Source organism: Artibeus jamaicensis, unplaced genomic scaffold (assembly GCF_021234435.1).
Source record: "Artibeus jamaicensis isolate MK-2021 breed Jamaican fruit bat unplaced genomic scaffold, CSHL_Jam_final contig_466, whole genome shotgun sequence".
NCBI classification, from domain to species: domain Eukaryota; kingdom Metazoa; phylum Chordata; class Mammalia; order Chiroptera; family Phyllostomidae; genus Artibeus; species Artibeus jamaicensis.
In genome coordinates, this window is record NW_026521844.1 from 4,246,586 (window position 1) to 4,267,034 (window position 20,449).

General features: G+C 34.3%; 1 protein-coding gene across 1 annotated transcript in view; it reads left to right on the forward strand.

The window, feature by feature from the left end:
• The window catches only part of GBE1 (1,4-alpha-glucan branching enzyme 1), a 274,759-nt gene that overhangs the window by 136,168 nt on the left and 118,142 nt on the right, over positions 1–20,449 (forward strand). The window contains exons 4-7 of the mRNA XM_053667205.1: positions 1,725–1,850; positions 2,890–3,025; positions 5,215–5,305; positions 8,669–8,878. Of these exons, the coding sequence (XP_053523180.1) occupies positions 1,725–1,850; positions 2,890–3,025; positions 5,215–5,305; positions 8,669–8,878 (563 nt within the window). The remainder of the gene's footprint in view (positions 1–1,724; positions 1,851–2,889; positions 3,026–5,214; positions 5,306–8,668; positions 8,879–20,449) is intronic.

Here is a 20,449-nt window from a genome sequence, read left to right on the forward strand (position 1 = left end):
GAATCAAAAGAGAATCAACCGTATGGGAAAACATATTTGCCAATGATACCTCAGACAAGGGTTTAAATCTCCAAAATATATAAAGAACTTAGAACTTATACAACTCCACTCTAAGAAGACAAGCAACCCAATTAAAAATGGGCAAAGGACTTGAACAGACACTTCTCCAAGGAGGACATACAGAGGATCCAGAGACACATGAAAAGATGCTCAATATCACTGGCTATCAGAGAGATGCAAATTAAAACCACAGTGAGATACCACTTCACACCAGTCAGAATGGTCATTATAAACAAAGCAACAAACAACAAGTGTTGTACAGGTTGTGAAGAAAAGGGAACCCTAGTGCACTGTTGGTGGGATTGCAGACTGGTACAACCACTATGGAAAACAGTATGGAATTTTCTCAGAAAACTAAAGATGGATCTGCCTTTTGACCCAGCAATTCTACTGCTAGGATTATACCCTGAGAACCCTGAATCACCAGTCGAAAAGAACCTATGCACCCCAATGTTCAGAGCAGCACAATTTACAATAGCCAAGAGTTGGAAGCAACCTAGGTGCCCATCAGTAAATGAATGGATCAAAAAACTGTGGTACATTTACACAATGGAATTCTATACAGCAGAGAGAAAGGAGCTCCTACCCTTTGCAACAGCTTGGATGGAACTGGAAAGCATTATGCTGAGTGAAATAAGCCAGGCAGTGAAGGACAAATACCATATGATCTCACCTTTAACAGGAACCTAAACAACAAAACAAACAAATAAGCAAAATATAACCAAAGACACTGAAATAGAGAACAGGCTGACAGGGACCAGAGGGGGGAGAGGAGGGAATTTCAGGGGAAAAGGGGAAGGGTTTACAGGAACCCTTCCCCTCTAAAGATAAATAAATAAATAAATAATTTTTAAAGACTTTACAAAAAGCTTTAATTTCAATCACTTGAACACTTAGTTCATGTGGCTTACTTTTTATATAAACATGTTGATCAATTCAGTCTTCTGATAGATTCTATATTAAATCTAAAATGGTGGATTCAAGAAAATTGTATTTGCATTTTATTCTTATTTTTTATTATTGATTACAGTAGTGATACTGTTGGAAAATAAAGGAGTGGATGATCAAAAGATAAAATGTTTGGCTTTATAAAGGAAAGCATACTTGGAATAGGGTAGGGAAGAATTTGAATAGGGATAGAAAATATTTTCAGTGTTGTATATGTTTGTGTGTGCACAATACAGGTATTAATCAAAACCATTTTTCTCCCTTAGCTTCTTGAAAATGTTATAATTAATTGTTATGGGAGTAAAAGAAAGAGATGGTGATATAACTCACCTGTCACTTTTTTATAATAGGGTAGGATTATTTCTTCCTGATGATTGATTTATTGACTGCAGTTCCCAAATAATATTCATGTCTTTTATTATCTACTGTATGCTGAGTTTAATTAACCACTCTAATGGTTGGTTTGCAATGATGGAAATTGTGAGAGAATCATAAAATATTCTAGATAGAAGTTACTTTACGGATCATATACTATAGCAGGTGAGGAAAGCAAGATCCATATAATGAAAACATCTTTAAGGTCACACATCTGGATGGTAGTTTATATTCTTAATGACCATTCCTCCTTTTCCAACTTGCAGCAGTTCTCATAAACTATTATACATTATCTTAGTTTTGAAGTATTTTAAAACAATAACATTTTGTTCTCTTTTTAGGTAGTTATTAAGAGCAAAAGTGGAGAGATTTTGTATCGTATTTCACCGTGGGCGAAGTATGTGGCTCGTGAAGGTGATAATGTGATTTATGATTGGATACACTGGGATCCGGAACACACGTATAAAGTGAGAACGACAAGTCTTTAATAAATGCTTGTTCCAATATTTTAAGGAAAATTAATGTTTACTTTTATAACTTTTATAGCAATGTTTAACTTTTCAATGCTGGTTTAATATTTATGTCATACTACATCTGTTTGGTATACATATATCAGATTCTACTATCTGTAGCCAATAAAGTATAAGAGTGATTTTTTTAAATCATGTGATTCTAAGGTTGAGGGGAGAAATAAAACTAAATCCCTGCATAGTGACCTATAAGGAAACTGATTAATTTTTTAAATCTTAACCAAGTTTTCTGATTCATCAAAGGCTCTTCAATGACATGATATTTCCATTGTCATTAATTTGAAGCAGGATCAGTGTCCTTAGAGAACAAGGAATAGTGAAGACATTTCGCGAATGTATTAGGGTAATTGTTAAGGCTGTCTTATTCACAAGACTTATAGGTGTGCTGGCTGGTGTGGTTCAGTGGATTGAGTGCCGGCCTGTGAACCAAAGGGTTGCCATTTCATTTCCCAGTCAGGACACATACCTGGGTTGTGGCCAGGTCCCTGGCTGGGGGCATGCATGAGGCAACCACACATTGATGTTTCTCTCCCTCTCTTTCTTTCTTCCCCTTTCTCTAAAAATAAATAAAATAAAACTTTTAAAAAAGACATTTAGCTATCTTTGTACTCACTTTTCTGTCCTTTAGGTTACTGGGGCTTGTTGATAAGTGCTTGGCATTTAATAGTTATATATGCACTTCACAGCTGTTATGTTTTCTTTAAGGCATAGGCTTAAAACATATCTTCACTCAATGGTAAGGCATAAGCCATTACACGATTGATCTTTTAAAATAGGTTCATTAATATGAGTCTACAAATGATTTACTTTTTCTCAAAATAAAATTTAGTGGATGTAATCAGGCTTTGTTTTTTAATGTGAAAACAGTCCCAGAGTTTTGTCTGAGTTTATTCACCTTTTCATTAAATATGCTTAATCAGCTGGAGTTATACTTGCATTCCCATTCTAACTGTATCCCTAACTTTATACTCTGTAGTTTCAGCATTCCAGACCAGAGAAGCCAAGAAGTCTACGAATTTATGAATCTCATGTGGGGATTTCTTCCTATGAAGGAAAAGTAGCTTCTTACAAACATTTTACATGTAATGTACTACCAAGAATCAGAGACCTTGGTAAGTAATAACTGTGATATTTGTTCAGATAAAACTTTAATGAATCTGTTTTCTTATTAGAAAAGCTAATTACAAGTGTCTCTTTTTGTGTTAAGAGATTAAATGTGTAATAGAGACGAATTTTATTTTAGACTCCTCAAATTGCCCTGTAATAGTGATAGTCTAGAAAAGAGAAATGGTATAAAAATACAAATTCAATATATTATTCCAATTACAATTTTAAGTAATGTGAACTAGTATCGTACAAAATCATAGATAAATACATAAGCATAATTACTTTCTTATAGGAGAGAACTTTTTATCATTTAAGTGATCATTGAGGAAAGCCTGTCCATTTCAGTTACTTAGGGGAAAACATTGTCCATCTGTAAGCTGAAAGATGACTGGAACTCATTTTTATATCCAGGTCATTGTACATATAGCTCTTGTCCGGATGACATTTTTGACAAATATTTGTGGTAAATCTTCTGTGTGAAACATGTTGTTGTAAATGGTTGGGACTGTGGTGACACAAACCCTGTCTTCACGGGAATAACCGGGAGGTGAATGGTGTACTGCTGAATTATTGATTCAGTGTGCTTTAAGCCTATTCTTTTTCTTTTTATAGCTATGCTTTTTTTTTATCATTTCACAGCATATTAGCACCTGCTCCAATGGCTAAGCTGGGAGATAAAGTACATTTAATTACTGTGCTTTTGCTAGGCAGTCCAAATTTTGGCTGCAAGAAAGTTTTGTAATTCATGGTTAAAGTTTTCAGTTATATATGGCTTGTAATTATCTGTGATAATGAGGTTAATTTCCAGAAATCAAAATTAAATAATGTATAGAGTATTTAACAGTGATTATATTTAATAGATATTATATTAAAATTGTTATATTTGAGATGTTCTGCTATTCTATAATGTAATAAATGATTTATGACTTTGTTCTTGTAGAAGGTTCAGCAGAGTAAGAATTCTCTCATTTATCTTTGTGTTTGAATTACCTAGGCTAGTATTCTGAACATAAATAAATCTGGGAATGATTAATGCCATAAAATTAACAATAAAACTATAAATTTTTGCTTGATTTTGAGAATAATATTTATTGCATAATAGAGAAATAAACTGCAAACTTTATATTTTGTTATAAAATATATAATTTATTTCTGTTATATGAGCTGTTTATATATATGTTTCTATCAAGCCAAGTGTAGTTAATTTGATTTTTTTTGCAGTAAAAAGGCAAACAATTGTAAACTTTTCAGCAGACTATGGACAATGGAGTTTGTTATTTTTAAAAATTTATCAATCCCTAATTTCTGAATGTGAATTTGTAATTGTTCTGATATTAATTATGTACTGAACTATGTGCACAAGAAGCTATGTTGACCTGAACTGGACTTTGAGAACAGGATAAGACTATTTCCTATACATTTTACAGAAATATAATTTACAAAGCAATCAAAATATATTTGAAAATTACACCAAATTGTCCTTGGAAGAAGAAAAACCTGATTTTTTAGGATTTTTTAAAAATAATAATTTTTTCTCTGATTATTTGCTTACATTAAAAACACATTAATAAATACGTTTAAATGTTATGGATTTTTAGAAAAGGCAGTGCCTACCTTTTTGAGTCACTTCATTTAGTGTTAGAGCAGAACATGTTCAAATAGAGAAAAGAAGGCTGTGTGTGTACCTGTGCATATGCTCACGTATGCACACAGGCAACTTCAGAGCCATTTAATAGGTGCAAGAAATAGTGGAAAGAGAAGAAAGTAAAAAGTAAAGAAAAAAGTAAAATAAAAAGTATATAGCATGCAATTGGTTACTTGTATTTAGCATTTATAATCTTCAATATGAATATTAGAAGCACAGCTGAAGTTTAGCATATGGAGATTTTCATCTTTAATATTCTAAACCCAAATTAATAGTCTATTTGCATATAATTTATTACTTGTTAAAATGAAGACATTTGAAATAGCTAGTTACAGTATAACTCTCAAGAACTAACTGTCCGATTTTGTTAGAAGGTCAGACAGGCAAAAGATTAAAGTAGTAGAACTTTATAAAATGATAAGTCATTTATATGTAAATGATTATATGTAAAATGTAATGTCTTCAGAACAAGGATCCTGTGTTTATATATATTTTTTTATGTTTTTTCAAAATGTGGTTTTAATCTCTATTTGGCCTTGGCTCATATAGGGTACAACTGCATTCAATTGATGGCGATCATGGAACATGTTTATTATGCCAGTTTTGGTTACCAAATCACAAGCTTCTTTGCTGCTTCAAGGTAAAAGGAAAGACTCACTACTTCTATTCTTTTTTGAGCAAAAGTTAAAAAATGTAGTTTTATATTTTATATGACATCATTTTGTAACCTGTTTTAGGGTTAACAGAGTTAACATAAGGTGGTTAGCATTTTTAAGATCATAGAGTTTCATCTCATCTAGTCTTAGAGATTGACCTTGATTAATGTTGCTTTTCATGAAATGATTTCTGATCAAGAATATTCAGTTGTTTGCTAAAATTTTCATGATTGGGAGGCCCATGCTTTAGTTAGAAAATCATGTCTTACAGAAGCCATTATTGCCAGAACTCACATCTTTTTATAGAAAATGATTGACTCATGTAGGAAGGTGACTGAGGAGTCCATTGGTAGGACATGGGGCTATTATGCACAGAAGGACTGTCCTTCCTAGGCTGAAGTCTAAGGAATGGTGCTTTCTGTGCAGAAAGATTCAAGGCCTTCTATGCAGTTGAAGAAGTGCTGACCTGAATGATCACAAGGTGAACATGTCTAACACTGTTTTGGCCTCATGGCAAATATACTGAAGCAGCATAGAGATTCTAGTCCAATAATTCCACATATCATGATTTCCACCTGCAATAGAAGCAATGTCAAATACAGCAGCTGCAAATATATCAATGTCAGGGTGCTATAATAGCATATAATCTGATAAGATTAGATTAGATTAGACACGAATTGCTGGTAGCACTGAGATATAAAGCACGATTAATAGTTAACTTGGGGAGGAGTTAAGTGGGACTAGGTAGATAGAATTCAAGACAAAAAAAAGACTGTATTCATTTATCTGCTTTTCTTTATTGTAGTTCTTCTTGAATAAGTTACCCTTATTTACTCTCTCTAATTCCTCCACTTTTCTTCTTTTTTAAACTTGTTCCAAGGAGTCTTTTCACCTCTTCACTGAAAATGCTCTTTTCAGTGATACTGATAGCCTCCATATTGTCAAGTCTAAAGATAACTTCTTACTTGTACTGTCAATAGCATTTGACACAATTGGTTACTCTCACCTCCTTGGAACTTTTTTTCTCTTGCCTTTTAGAATATTTCACCCCCTGTTGTTTTTGCCACCTTTCTTGTGATTTCTTTTGTATTTCCTGCACTCTTTCTGACCAGTAAAGATTGTATCTGCCAGTGCCCTTGGTTTCATTCTCTTCTCTTTTTATATGAAGCACCTCGGGACTCATTAAGTCTCACACATTCCTATGATTAAATACACTTTATATGCCAACTCCCAAATTTAACTCTCTAGTTCTGACCTCTGTCCTGAACTTCAAACAGTGCCAGTTTGACATTGGGGTATCTAATCCTTACATAATACTTAACATATCGCAAATTAAATTCTTGATCTTATTTTCCATCCTCTCCTCCAGTCATCTCTCCTAGTTCTGTAAATGCAAACTTCATCTTCCAATTGTTCAAGCCAAAAACATTTGTGATATACATGACTCTTCTTTTCTGTCCCTCTAGCTCTAGCTATCATAAAATTTAGCCATCTGTAACTTCAAAATGTGTCCCACATCTGGCTGCTTCAGCTGCTATCACTCTGTTCCAAGTTGCTGTTATATCTTACTTCTATTATTTCAATAGCTCTTTCGCTGGTCACTCTATTTTCTTTTACCCTCCTACACTTTCCCTAGTCTTTCCTCCCTCCATAAACATGGACTATTTTCTGCACCCTGGCCACAGTAAACATTTAAAAATAAAAGTTAAATCATGTCACTCTTTTGCAAAGAATACTCTAGTGATTCTCTTTCAAAATAAAAGCCAAAGGTTTTATATAGGTCCATAATACCCCATACCACAGGTCTTGGCAGCCCCTGTAGTCTTAACTCTTGTTCATTCCACTCCAGCTACAGTAGCATATTTGCTGTTCTCCAAATGCCCCTAAGCTCATTTCTGTCTCCAGTGCTCTTTCTCTCTGAGCACTCTTCTCATTAACTATTCACATGCATTGCTCCCTACTTCTTTAAGGCCTTTGCTCAAATATTGCCTCATGCAACTTTTATAGCTGCTCTTAGTCAAAATAGCAAACCTGCCTTTCTTACCCTTGGTTTTGCTTCATTTTCTAAAGATAAGTTACTGCTATCTGAGAGTCCACATATCTTGCTTATTTATTTGTTTTTCCCAAATAGAATGCAACATTTATAAATGCAGTGATACTTATTTTGTTCAGTGCTGAATCCCCAGAGCATAGAAAATTTCATGACATGGTAGATAGCCTAACAAGTATTTGTTAAACAAACAAATGAATGAATGAAACTTTAGTAGTGTTCATTCACTGAACATACTGTTTAGTGAGTAGAAAAAAAGACTTGGTAGCTAGGGTAGGGAGAGGAAGTGGTAGAATGTTTTAAGTTTGAAGTTATTGGAAAAAGCCACATTAAGCAGTGCAGTAGGTCATGATTAGGACACTGATATTCATCCTGAGAAGATGATATAATCTTATTTGCATTTTAAAAATGCAGGTCTTGCCGCCCAATAGAGTTGGCTATTAAGAGAACTGCTGTATACTAAGCACTATGCTGCACCATGCATGAAAACAGCCCCTGCCCTCAAGAAGCATGTGATCTAGTGAGGAAGAGCCAACAATCATAAGGGTGACCATGTAATAAACTATAGAAATGATCCCTGAAAGTACAGTCTTATAAGAAACTATAGAAATGATCCCTGAAAGTACAGTCTGACCATTTAAAAGACAAACTTGATGCTATGGAAAATGGTAATGCCGAGATTTTACACAGATTAAGAAAGGACTTCCCTTTGGGTGTGATTTTGTTCTCTTTAATGTAGACTAGAAAATTACTTTTAACACAAACACATATGATCTATAACTTTTCAGCTTGGGTGAAAAGTTACATACATGGCATTTTCTCTTGAGCACATCTCAGTTTAGGAATAAATAAATGCAGGAATGATGACCTCAATCAAGGCCCTAAAGATTTTCAAAGGAATACCTTAAGAGTTCACCTAACCCCAACCATATATACTCAAAGGGACAGCTATGCCTGTGAATAGGAATGACCATATTTCCAGGATTAATTAGACTTGGAGATGGAAATCAGAAACTCTGAGCGTAGAGAGGTAGGGTTCTATGGTCTAACTGTTCAAAGCGTGAATTCTTCTTGGGATATAAATCTGCATTTAATAGCTTAATTTAACTCTTTATTGAATGCTGTTAAATTTATTCAATAGCAAATATTAAGCAACTTGACTTCTACCTGTCATATGGTATTTGCCCATTTAAAGTATGTAGTACAGTATTGATAAACCACATGATTCACAATAAATGATTGGCTGTTTGCTTTAAATATGATGTAATCTTGTTTTTGCTGTGTTCTTTATCTTTAGTCGTTATGGAACTCCTGAAGAGCTAAAAGAACTGGTTGACACAGCTCACTCCATGGGTATCACTGTCCTCTTAGATGTGGTACACAGCCATGCCTCAAAAAATTCGGAGGATGGATTGAATATGTTTGATGGGACGGATTCTTGTTATTTTCATTCTGGACCTAGAGGGAATCATGATCTTTGGGACAGTCGATTGTTTGCCTACTCTAGGTAGGTACATATAATGTTGAAGTGTTTTCTTTATTTAAAATTAATTTTAAGGAATTTCACTATATTCATTGTATCTGTACCTTCTCACTGATATTTAATTTCTTAAAATGACTTTTTGTAATTTTATGAAGAATGTTTGGCAGACATATACAATTTAATTTGTTTTGTATAACACATATTCATGGTAAGTTGCATTAAATTTTAGTTTTATAAATCTTTTGCCATTTCAAATATATTGGTGATGTTCCCATTTAAAAGGATTAATGTGAAGCATTTTTTAATATCAAAAAGACTATCAGGTTGAATTAACCTTAGTAAGTCTCCCTTTAATAAAGAAATACACATTGTTTTAAATAGGTTATTTTTTAAAATCATACTTCATGTTTTGCTATCTTAATAATAACACCATATTTTAGACTGCAGCTATATAATTATAACTAATAACAACTAACATTTATAAGTATGTAAACAATGTCTCAAACATGGTGCCACATGTTTTAGCTATATTAGCTACATATTTTATTTATTTTGAATGACTACTCTAGTTATACATGGTAAGTACTATTTTTTTTCTTTCTTCTAGGTTATATTTTGCTGTAAGCTAAGTACTGTTTTTATAGTCATGTGTCTTACAGATAGTAAGCTAAGGAATAGTGTTAAAACAGTTTGGTGAGATTAAACATATCTCTAACTTTTTTTTAACCATCTGAGTAGAAGTATATTTTAGGTGATTAAATCTAAATAGCATGATATGGCAAAAAAATTTTAAAAAGCCAAAACACTCTCAACTTGTATCTGTTATTTACCATAAGTGGAAATATAAAGAAAAGTGTTATCAGGCATATTAAAATTAGCAGAGCATCAAGTAATGTATAACTGATTTTTAAAATAAGTATTTTGAAAAGAATTTAATGAATTTTGTGAATACTTTATATTATATAAACATTCACATACCTGGAAAATGAGTAGTGTAGAAAATGGTTCAGCAAATAATTTGATAAAATTAAGATTTCTAACTTTTAGTACAAATTGGATGACTTTTATACAAATGAAATTGTTTCACTATACTCTTTTGTTAATATCATACAGCCGTGTATTTCATAGCCATATAGGAATCACTCACACCAGATGAAGCAGCATAATGTATGAGAAAAGACATAGAGGCAAAAGCTGGTGGCAGGGTTCCAGGCCTAGCTTCACTCTAGTATGAATCAATTAATCATTGTTCTTGGGTTTTTCATTTTAAAAAAGAAGGGAGAGTTTGGGAGCTAATAACCGTTCCTTCTGTAAAGGTATTTTGTATTTTGATCCCTTCTCGGAACATTGCCTTTTATAGTATTGATTTATAACAAGTAAAAAGGACTGAACACAGATGTGCTAATTTTGTGATATAGCCCGACTAACTACATTATTAAGTAAATCTTATATATATGTTGATTGTGGACAGGAAGTGCAATTAATTGAACTCTAGTTTATATTGGATGAGTAAGAGTTGACTCTATCCTGTAAAACTGTACTTTATGAAATAGATTAAAGTTTTAAATTTGATTATAAAACAATTCTTTTATAGAAGTGTATCTTAAAAGAAATATATTAAGTGGGTAAATTGTATATATCAAATTCTTCACTTTATTAAAATATTAATTATAATGTATTTTCTGTACCATAAGCTCTTGAGGTGTAAAGTTGTCAGTTTTCTAAAGGGATTATCAAGACATAGTTATAATTTTTGTTTGATCCTTGGTTTCTTCTGTCATCGAATCGACTATTAATCTTTCTCAGGTGCTTACTTTGGTAAATAACATATGTTACCATTTTAGCTTATTACTATTTTTATTGTTACTATTTTTGACTTTGCTCTATCCTATAGACCTAGTCCTCTGTAACTATAATTTCACTTAAAATGAATTTCTATCATTTTAGATGTTCTATCTAAATTTTCCAATTTTTAAAAAATAATATTTCTTACATAGGTTTATAATATTGGTCATAATATCATTAAATACTATAGATAAAAATCCTACAAAGCCAATGTGTATCTCAAAGTTAAATTCTTATATACTTAAATTCTATAATATATAAAATTCTAAAGTTTCCCATATTCTTTGAATTATTTTCTCAGTACTACATGCAATTTATTGAATTGAGGCTTTTTACATTCTCTTTCTTCTGTTCTCATAGTTTATAGCACATATATAATGTTGGAGTCATTTCATAATCAGCATTCATGATTCAAATCCTACTCTGCTATTTTTGTTATCTACTGCTGCTTAACACACCAGACCAAAATTTAGTGAGTTCAGACAAAAGCAGTTTATTTTATTTCTGTATCTACAGTTTAGCCATAGTTCAGGCAGAGCAGCTCTCGTTTCCATGTTGTGCCAACCGGAGTGACTTCTTTGCGTGTGGAGCATCTACCTTAAAGATGGTTTCCTCACATGACTGACATTTGGTGCTGGTTCTCTGCTAGGAGCTCAGCGCTGGGTGTGGGTTAAAGGGCTTCAGTTCCTCCTATTGTAGCCCACTCTACTGCTTACCTGGGTACCTCACAAGTGTGAGGGTTTTCAATAATAGCCATGGAGGCTGCCATTTCTTATGGTCTGGATCTGGAAACTGATACACAATTTCTGTTAAAATGTATTGGCCAAACTGTTACAGATTCAAGGGATTGGGAACATGGATTCCTTTCAATGGAAAGGACATGAAAGAATTTTAGGGCTATGTTTTAAAGTTCCCACATCAAACGAGTTGACCACACACACTGAATATGCCACCTCACAAATTCTAAAGAGATGTATTGGAATACCTGTCTATGTGAAAATACCATTTTTCTCACCTGTGTGTGTATTATAGAGTGTTATGTCTGAAACAGGCATCTTTTTAAAAAAAATACATTTTTTCTTTCAAAAGTACCACTATTGTCAATAATTAGAAAACCTATAAGGGTACACAAAATCCAATATAAACTTACTATTCTTTGTAAATAACATATATTGTATGTAAGTGCCTTTAATGAATAGCCCTTTCATGCACATACATGTGAAAAAACAAGCCTTCACTATGACCCGTTCCATACAAGAGCTACTCTGCCTATAATTTTAGGTTTGTTCCTTTTCCAGATGAATTAAAAAAACTATAATGTATATATTATATTTTGAAATATGAGTTATTTTCCAACCCTTACCTCTGATAGGTTGATTAATATTATAGTCATGGAAAAGTATATATGAAAAAGGTACATCATGTACCTAAGGCCTAAGCCTCTTTTATGAAAACTTCTAGTAATTTTTAAAATTATTACATTTCCTGTTTGAAAAAATAATCTTATATAAAATCATCTTCAGTAGAGATATTTTGCTGATGCTCACTTCATCCTATCTGTATGTCACAACCTGTCACCATTTATAATCTCTGATTCAAGTGCCATCATCAAAGTTATCTGAATTAAATCTCATTCTGAGTAATACCAGGGATCCTGATTGTGCTATATCATTACCTGCTATGAATAAATTTTCAATCAGGAGCTGCCCATGTTTTAATTTTCTGTCTACTCGGCTGAACTGCCTTCTAACTCTGCTAAATTACTAATGACAGTTCATAACCGAGACTGGGTTGTCCTTCCTTTAGTTGGTAAAGAGAACTTTCTGACAAATCTGTCACCCTTAAGTTTCAGAAGTTTCTAGAGTAAGAAATAATGGATATAATTTAGAAGTCTCAGTTTCAAATTCGGTTTGCATATGTGCCTGGCACTAGGTAAGTGCACGTGATAAAATGATAACTTCAGTCATTGAGTTTAAACAATCATTTTACCTTAACTGTTACTACAGCTTCACATGAGTACCTTTTCTTTGTTGAGTATTTCTTTCAATGATAAGACATTCAATCTCAAAGGACATAATAGAGATAATGTTCATTTTTTACCTGAACTTTACATTTATGTACAAAAGTAGTATAATCAGATACCATGTGTGTATAATGTGACAACTATTAGGCAGGAAGATACTCTAATCTTATATTGAGTTATTAGAAGCTCTAATTCAGAAACAGAAGTGAGTCCAGTTTGCTTTTTTAGTGTCATAACCACATTCAATAAAATACCCCTAGTATAGACACTGTAATATTTGGAGCTTCTTGATCATGCGAAGTTTTTTCTACAAGTTATACCGTAGAAGAAAATTCATGGGGGCTTTTTCTGCTCAGAGTGAGTCATTTGGATCTTAAGGTGTTATTGTATGGTGTGTCTTTTTCAGTTTGTTAATATGGTGAATTACTTTTATTGGATTTGAGTGCTAAGCCAATCTTGCAATCCTGGGAAAAACTCTCAAGAATATAAGTGCTAATATTCTAAACAAAATTTTAGCATATTATATATGATACCACACTGTGACAGAATCAGTTCTTAATGATGAATTTTAACCTAAGGCTTATTGTGCACTTGATATATTAGCTACTGAGGCTATGACACGTTCATGATCAGCAAGATATTTAAACTCTAAGCATTCTGGACATGATTAGAAACCTCTAAAATTATTTTATTTTATTATTTTAAATATTTATTGTATTTTTCCCATTACCATTTAGTTCTCCTATACCCCTCCCCCTTGGCAATCACCACAGTCCTGTCCCTGTCCATGAGTCTTTTTTCCTTTTTGCTCAATCCCACCAAAGAACTTTCAAGTCCTGTGCTACTCTGTGCTTTTGTCAAAGCCAAAATGAAAAGCCATATTCCATCTGGTGAAATAATTGCTCTTTTGGCCATAGTAAAAATAACCAAGGTAATACCGAGAAATTAGCACAGGATAGGTAAATGTGAACAACTGCCTCTGTAAACAATTTGGTGTTATGTGGAAAAGTAGATTCACATGTTCTAGGATGCATTACTAGCTATATATGCTTGAGAAACTTCTGATTATATGCTTATTGCAAGTGTGGGGAGAAGCAAAAATTGAAAAAATTACTTTCTCAGGATAAAGGTGCCATTTTAACACTTAATTTGAAATAACTGCTTTGAAAGAAAATTTGGTTTGGACAACCTTTTGGAACAAAATATCCAGAAAAAGTGTTCATCATTGTGACTTTATTTCCATAAATGACTTCAGTCTTAAAAGTTCTTTTATTTGCATGCACATGAATCTTGCAGCAGTTTTTGCAAAACCTTTAAAAGTAGTTCTAGTTATAGTTTATCTGAAGCCTTTTGGTTATAAATATAAATGTTAGTATAAATATAAATGAATCATCTTGTGGTTACTTGGCAAGATCATCTAGCTTCAGGGGAAATGAAAATATACAAGCTAAACTTTCATGAAAGACAATAAATGGTGAAGGAGTTGGAATAAAAGAAGTTTTATAATTGGATAGTGACAGCATTGGTCCTTGTCATTCATTTATATTGATGTATTTTAGTGAGCTACTACAGCCAGGACAAGCATTAAAATACATATCAAAATAATTCCAACTTCAACCAGATCTTGATTATTTTATCTTTATCTTAAAATTGGTTTATTTGTGTGTATGAGTTTGTAGTATGCTTAATATATGACTAAAATGATAAGCATATACAATTTTAAAATAACTACATATATGGAGGACTGTGCTAAAAAGTTTTTATTGATAGGGCACATAGTCAAAAAAGCTTACAGTTCATTGAATTAGAATGGCTAGTTAAAGTTAACATCAAAGGTTCTTTAAAAGAATAAGAACTTTTTTCTGATCAATTTATAAATTTATTGATTTGCTTAATATCTTTATCTCTTGGTAAAGATATTAAGCATCTACTATTTGTCATGTCTTTTTACATTTTTTAAATTTTTCCTTCTTATTGAATTTATTTGGGTAACACTGGTTAACAAAATTATACACATTTCAGGTATACAGTTCTACAATATATTTTCTGTACACTATGTTGTGTGTTCACTAACTCAAGTTAAGTCTCTGTCCATCAGCATTTATCCCTCTGTACCCTGCTCCACATCCCTGACCCTTGCTCCCCACAGCACTTTCCACACTGTTGTACATGTCCATGAAGTTTTTTTCTCTCGTTTTCCTCAATCCCTCCACCTACCCCCACCCACTTCCCTACCCCAACAGCTGTCAGCTGGCTCTTTGTCTTTGAGTCTATCTCTGCTTTGCTTGTTAGTTCAGTTTGTTCATTAGATTCTGCATATGAATAAAACAATATGGTATTTGTCTTTCTCTGACTGGCTTCTTTCACTTAGCATAATGCTCTCATGTTCATGTATGCTATTGCAAAAGGTGAGATTTCCTTCTATTTTTTTCCTCTCTCAGGAAATCTACTTTTATTTATTTTATCTTTTTAATGTTGTTCTATTACAGTTTTCCCACATTCTCCCTCACTGCTATCTCCCCCAACCCCCTCCCCTGCTCCCACAGTCAATTCCTACCCTGTTGTCCATGTTCATGTGTCCTTTGTACACGTTCCTTGACCACCCTTCCCCTTTTTTCCCCTGATATCCCCCTCTCCTCCCTCCCCTCTGGTTATTATCAGTTTGCTCCATATTTTCATATTTCTGGTTCCATTTTGCTCATTTGTTTATTTTGTTGATTAGGTTCCACTTATAGATGAGGCCATATGGTATTTGTCGCCTGGCTTATTTCACTTAGCATACTGATTTTCAGCTCCATCTATGCTGTTGCAAAGGATAAGATTTCCTTCTATTTTTGTGGCCAACTACTAGTCTATTGCACCACAGCTTTTTTATCCACTCATATACTGATGGACACTTGGGCTGCTTCCAAATTTTGGCTATTGTAAATAATGCTACAGTAAACATAGGGGTGCTTATATTCTTTGTGAATTAGTGTTTTCATTTCTTCAGATAAGTTCCCTTCTCTGTCTCCCCATTTTGGCTGCCTCTTTGTGTTTGTTAGCATGTATTAGTTAGATCTGCTAAGACTCCAAGTCTTGGTGGGGTGGGCTTTATGTAGTAGGTGTCTTGTGGGGTCCAGTGGTGTGTGCAGTCTCCTTGATCACCTGAGCTGGGTGCTTCTCGAATGTCCTTTGTGTGGGTTATGTGGCTCCTTCTTTTGTAACTGAGTCTTTTTATAAAAATATTTTATTTATTTTATTTTTAAAAAGGGGGAAGGAGGAAGAGAAACATCAATGTGGAAGAAATATCAATTAGCTGCCTTTTGCACATGTACCTACCTGGGACTGGCCACAACCAGGCATGTGTCCGGACCAGGAATCAAACCAGCGACCTTTTGCTCCTTGGGGCTATGTTCAACCAACTGAGCCACATCAGTTGGAACAGTAGTTGAGTCTTGATTGCTGTTGGCCCATTTGTGCATGGGATCAACTCTCAGGCTGGCTCACTGTAAAGCTCAATGTTAACTAAGGTGTGTGAGTTGCTGTGCAGGTGCTGACCACACAAAACGGAATTCACCTCAGCAGGGCTTTATGCCTGCCAAGATCTCCCTTTGGGTGTGCTGGTTTAAAGCTACTTGCATCCTTCTTTGACAAGGCCTGAACTGACCACTGGGTGTGTGATTCTGGGCCTCTTGGGAGAGACTCTTGTGAAAGCCAATCTACCATACTGCCTGTGACTGGGCCTTGCATCCTATTTGGCGCTATAGGGTTGTCTTTGTGGCTTCCTCTGCTGGGCCTGGGCATGTGCTGGAAAGACAAGCTGTGTACCAAGATTGGCTTTTACTAACACTGGGCCCAGGGGAAGGTCAGCAAAAGTTCCAGTGCACCCATAGATCTGCTTCCACTTGCCTATGCATGCAGGCAGCCTTTTGGACTCAGTCACTAAAGGGGCCTCTCTGTACTCTTCAGCAGGGTGTAAGCTTCACAGGACCAGGCAAGAAGGAGTCTAGAGATTGGGGCGATTGCTGTCCCCCAGGCTTATGCCATAAGGAGGGGTATGTGTTCCACCCAGGAAAGATGGCTCCTGAGGTATGGGAGAGAGACTCAGCACAGGAATCCTGCCATCTCTTCCTTAAGCCATCTCCCCAGAGCCACAAACCCAGACTTTCTTCACATGACTCTAGTTTGCTCTACCTTCCCTCTGCTGTGAAGCCCAGGGTTAGTGGCTACCAACAAAACTTCATGTGCTAGCATTATAAGAGAGTGCCTGTATCTCTAAATGGACTCCTGCCTCTCTCTGGTGTACAGAAACAATGGTACTTTTGTTATAGCCAGATGTTATGTGGGCACCCTTTCCTGACTCTGGTGCTCTGGCTTGGGGAGCCCAGTATCACATTTAGACCCCATCCTTTTCAGGGGAACTACGCCCTGCTTATAGCTAAGATATCCCTCTGGAACCTCAATCACTGTCCAGAGTAGCAGGACCAGTACTTTTACCATCTCAGCTATTCCTACCAGTCTCAATGTTACTTCTTCTGTAAATCCTTGGTTATAAGGCTTCTCTTAAGCTAGTCTTCAGTTGGTTATTCAGGCTAATCTTTCTATGCTTCGCTTGTAATTCCATTTTGGTCCTGGGAAGAGCTGAGTGTAGCTTCTACCTACTCTGCCATCATCTTACATATTTCATATCTTTAGGGAGATGATATATTTTTTTTATAAGTCATCTTGTTTTTTTTAAATATTTTATTATTTATTTATCTTTAGAGGGGAAGGGGGGGAAGGAGAGAGGGAGGGAAACATCAGTGTGTGGTTGCCTTTTGTGCGTCCCCTGCTGGGAACTGGCCTGCAGGGAACCGGCCTGCAACCCAGGCATGTGCCCTGACTGGGAATCGAACCGCTATCGTGTGGTTCGCAGGCCCGCGCTCAATCCACTGAGCTACACCAGCCAGGGCGGGAGATGATATTTTAAATATATTTAAATGTAGCACAAAACCCTAAAAGAAAACATGTTTTAATTTTGGGGGTTGATTTCAGAGCATTTAAGTTATTTAATTGAATTAATACATTATTGTTTTAGACCGATATCTCTCCTATTTGCTTTATAAAAAGCAAATGATGCTTTTCTAAAAATACAGCATTGACTTTATTAAAAAAGCAAGTTATGGATAATTAACAGACAATTTTGAACATGGATTTAGTAAATGGCTGACTATTCCAAAGGTAGTCAGACAGTTAAAACAAACAATAACTTACAGACTATTCATTAAGATGTTAATTTCTGACAGTAACATTGTTAATAAATGGTAATGTCCCATAAAATGTCTTACTAATTTCTTCTTTTATAGTATTTTTTCCTTTCCTTTAAGTATTTTTTCCTTGTCTAAACCAGAACCTAATTTCAGCTTGATTAAAGAAAATGGTTAAATCTACTTTAAAGAAAGTAGAGTTTGATTCAAAATTCAGACAGACTAATTCTCTTTTGTAAAAGAGATTAAGAAAGTTGATATATCAATCTGATCGGTCTGGATTTGACTTTGAATAGTAGAAATATAACTTCTCTCACAGGGTTTATGAGCTTATTCAGCCTAGCTGAAAGGTTTCTATTGATGCAGAGCACAACACTGGGGTAAGGATTTACAATCTTTGTACAAACTTTATTCCTGGTATTATCTTGAGTCTATAGGTCTTATTTACCTATAACATTCACCTTCTCAAATCGAAACCCGCTCTAAAGAGAACAGTTCTACTTGGTAATTTACCTTACATTTGAAAATGTTATGCATTGCTGTAAATGCAGCTTCTTTAGCTTATGACAATGGCAAATGCTTATGACAATGATCTGAAAGTTTTTATTCAGTGATTATTCATTTAAGTGTGGACATTTCCAGAGTCTAAAATAATATTTGGGTTTTGTTTATTACCTTTTTAAATAAGCAGGTAAAGCATGGAGAAAAGTTTTTTTTTTCTCTTTTTTTCTGTGTGTAACAAAACAACTTATTTAAGCATGTCTCTTTTCTAGCACACAGACTAACAGTTTCTAAGTTAAGAGATATTTCATGCTCTCCTAGCTGAGTGATGTCCTTAGTGTTATGCTGCAGATAAATAATCCATGTTATATTGGGACAATTATTTTCAGGAAATAATTTTATAATTTTGGAAGGGTACATATTAATAAGTAATACAAAAATTACTCATTTTCATGTCATTTTTCTCATTCATTAAATTAGGGGCAGGCATATTTTTTTCTAATAATTTCCTACCCACAATTTGTGATGGTGAGATATGTCTGTTTCGTTTTACCCTTAGTTTTCAGTCTTTTTTTTTTCTTCACTGATTTTAAGGGAACCTATCAGCCTCAGGATTTATTTTAATCTTCTCCTTTCAGGTTAAAGTATCTGTAGCCTTTCAAAGTCTGTGTGCTGAAAGCATCAGTAAAACCCGGGGTCAATCACAGTTGACATTTTCTCACAGTGCTTTAGGAAACAAAACAGCATCACAACCAACTTTTCCAAGCCTGAATCTCTGTTCTTCGTACTGTGTTAAGAATAACAAATGAGGCTGACTAGCAGTCTGTCCAGTTGTGTCCATCTGGTCCCTGTGAAGAGATGCTGAGCACGGTGATTGAAGTGATAACTTTTATTAAAGGCTGTTCAATTTGGAGGCATATAAGTGCTTTAAACCTATTTCTCTTACCACCTATGTAAAATAACTGCAGTGCCCTGCAGATCCTTATCTACTGCTCTTGCCTAATATTTCTTCATTGCATTTATCACTGTGTGACTTTCTAAATAGCTATTTATTTTTTAATTTTATTGATATTTGTTATTTGCTGTTTTGTTATTTACGTATAAAAATATGTAAGTAATATATGGAATGGAATGTATCAAATGTGGAAGTAAAACTAATTATTTTTACTGTAAGAAAATATTTCATTTAACACAACTTCTGTCTCTGTTTTTCTCTCTATCTCATAAACTTTTCAATATTGAATTTATTTGCCAGGAAAATGACACTGTGTGGTATTGATTTAGTGGAGTTGCCTGTTCTTCAGAGCTGAGTTCAGTGAAGAAAGCAACAAAAGATAATTCTACTCAAAAGGATAGCAACCAGGAATCCACATTCTATATAAAATCTCATCATTTTTAAGTATCTGCAACTAATTAGAAATTTGAACTCCACTGTGCAGACCAAAGGAACATGCATGGGGGATCAATGTAATCCCTGAGATTTCCGGGCACTCTCTAAGCTCTGGGATGTGCCTTGCGGTGTGAGAATATGAGATTCTATTGAACTTCCAAAATTAAGTAGTAAATTAAGTAATGAGTCAAATATGATAAGGATACTTTTATAACTTAAGTGCAACATATTGTAATGCACTTTAGGGGGGATAGCAATGGGAATTTTATAAACTCAAAGTGATGATAGTATAATATTATCAATCACCAGAATTATGTTAACATCTTGATTTTAAGTAGCAGACAAATCAACAAAATGAACACCTGTTAGGAGCAGGCTCAGTAAAGCAAAATGTGAGTATACTGAAGAAGTCGATATAGTCGAAGTTCAGTAACCTTCATTTCCTTTAAAACCTTGTATCTACATTGCAAGTAACATCTTTTAAAAAACTATAAATGTAGTTACTGACCTTTGGAGATAATGTAGAGAATGAGTAGGAGAGTTAGCTGTAGTTATCAGGTTATCAGTCTGGGCTCACATACTAGGTTGAGGTTACTTTTCATGTAACT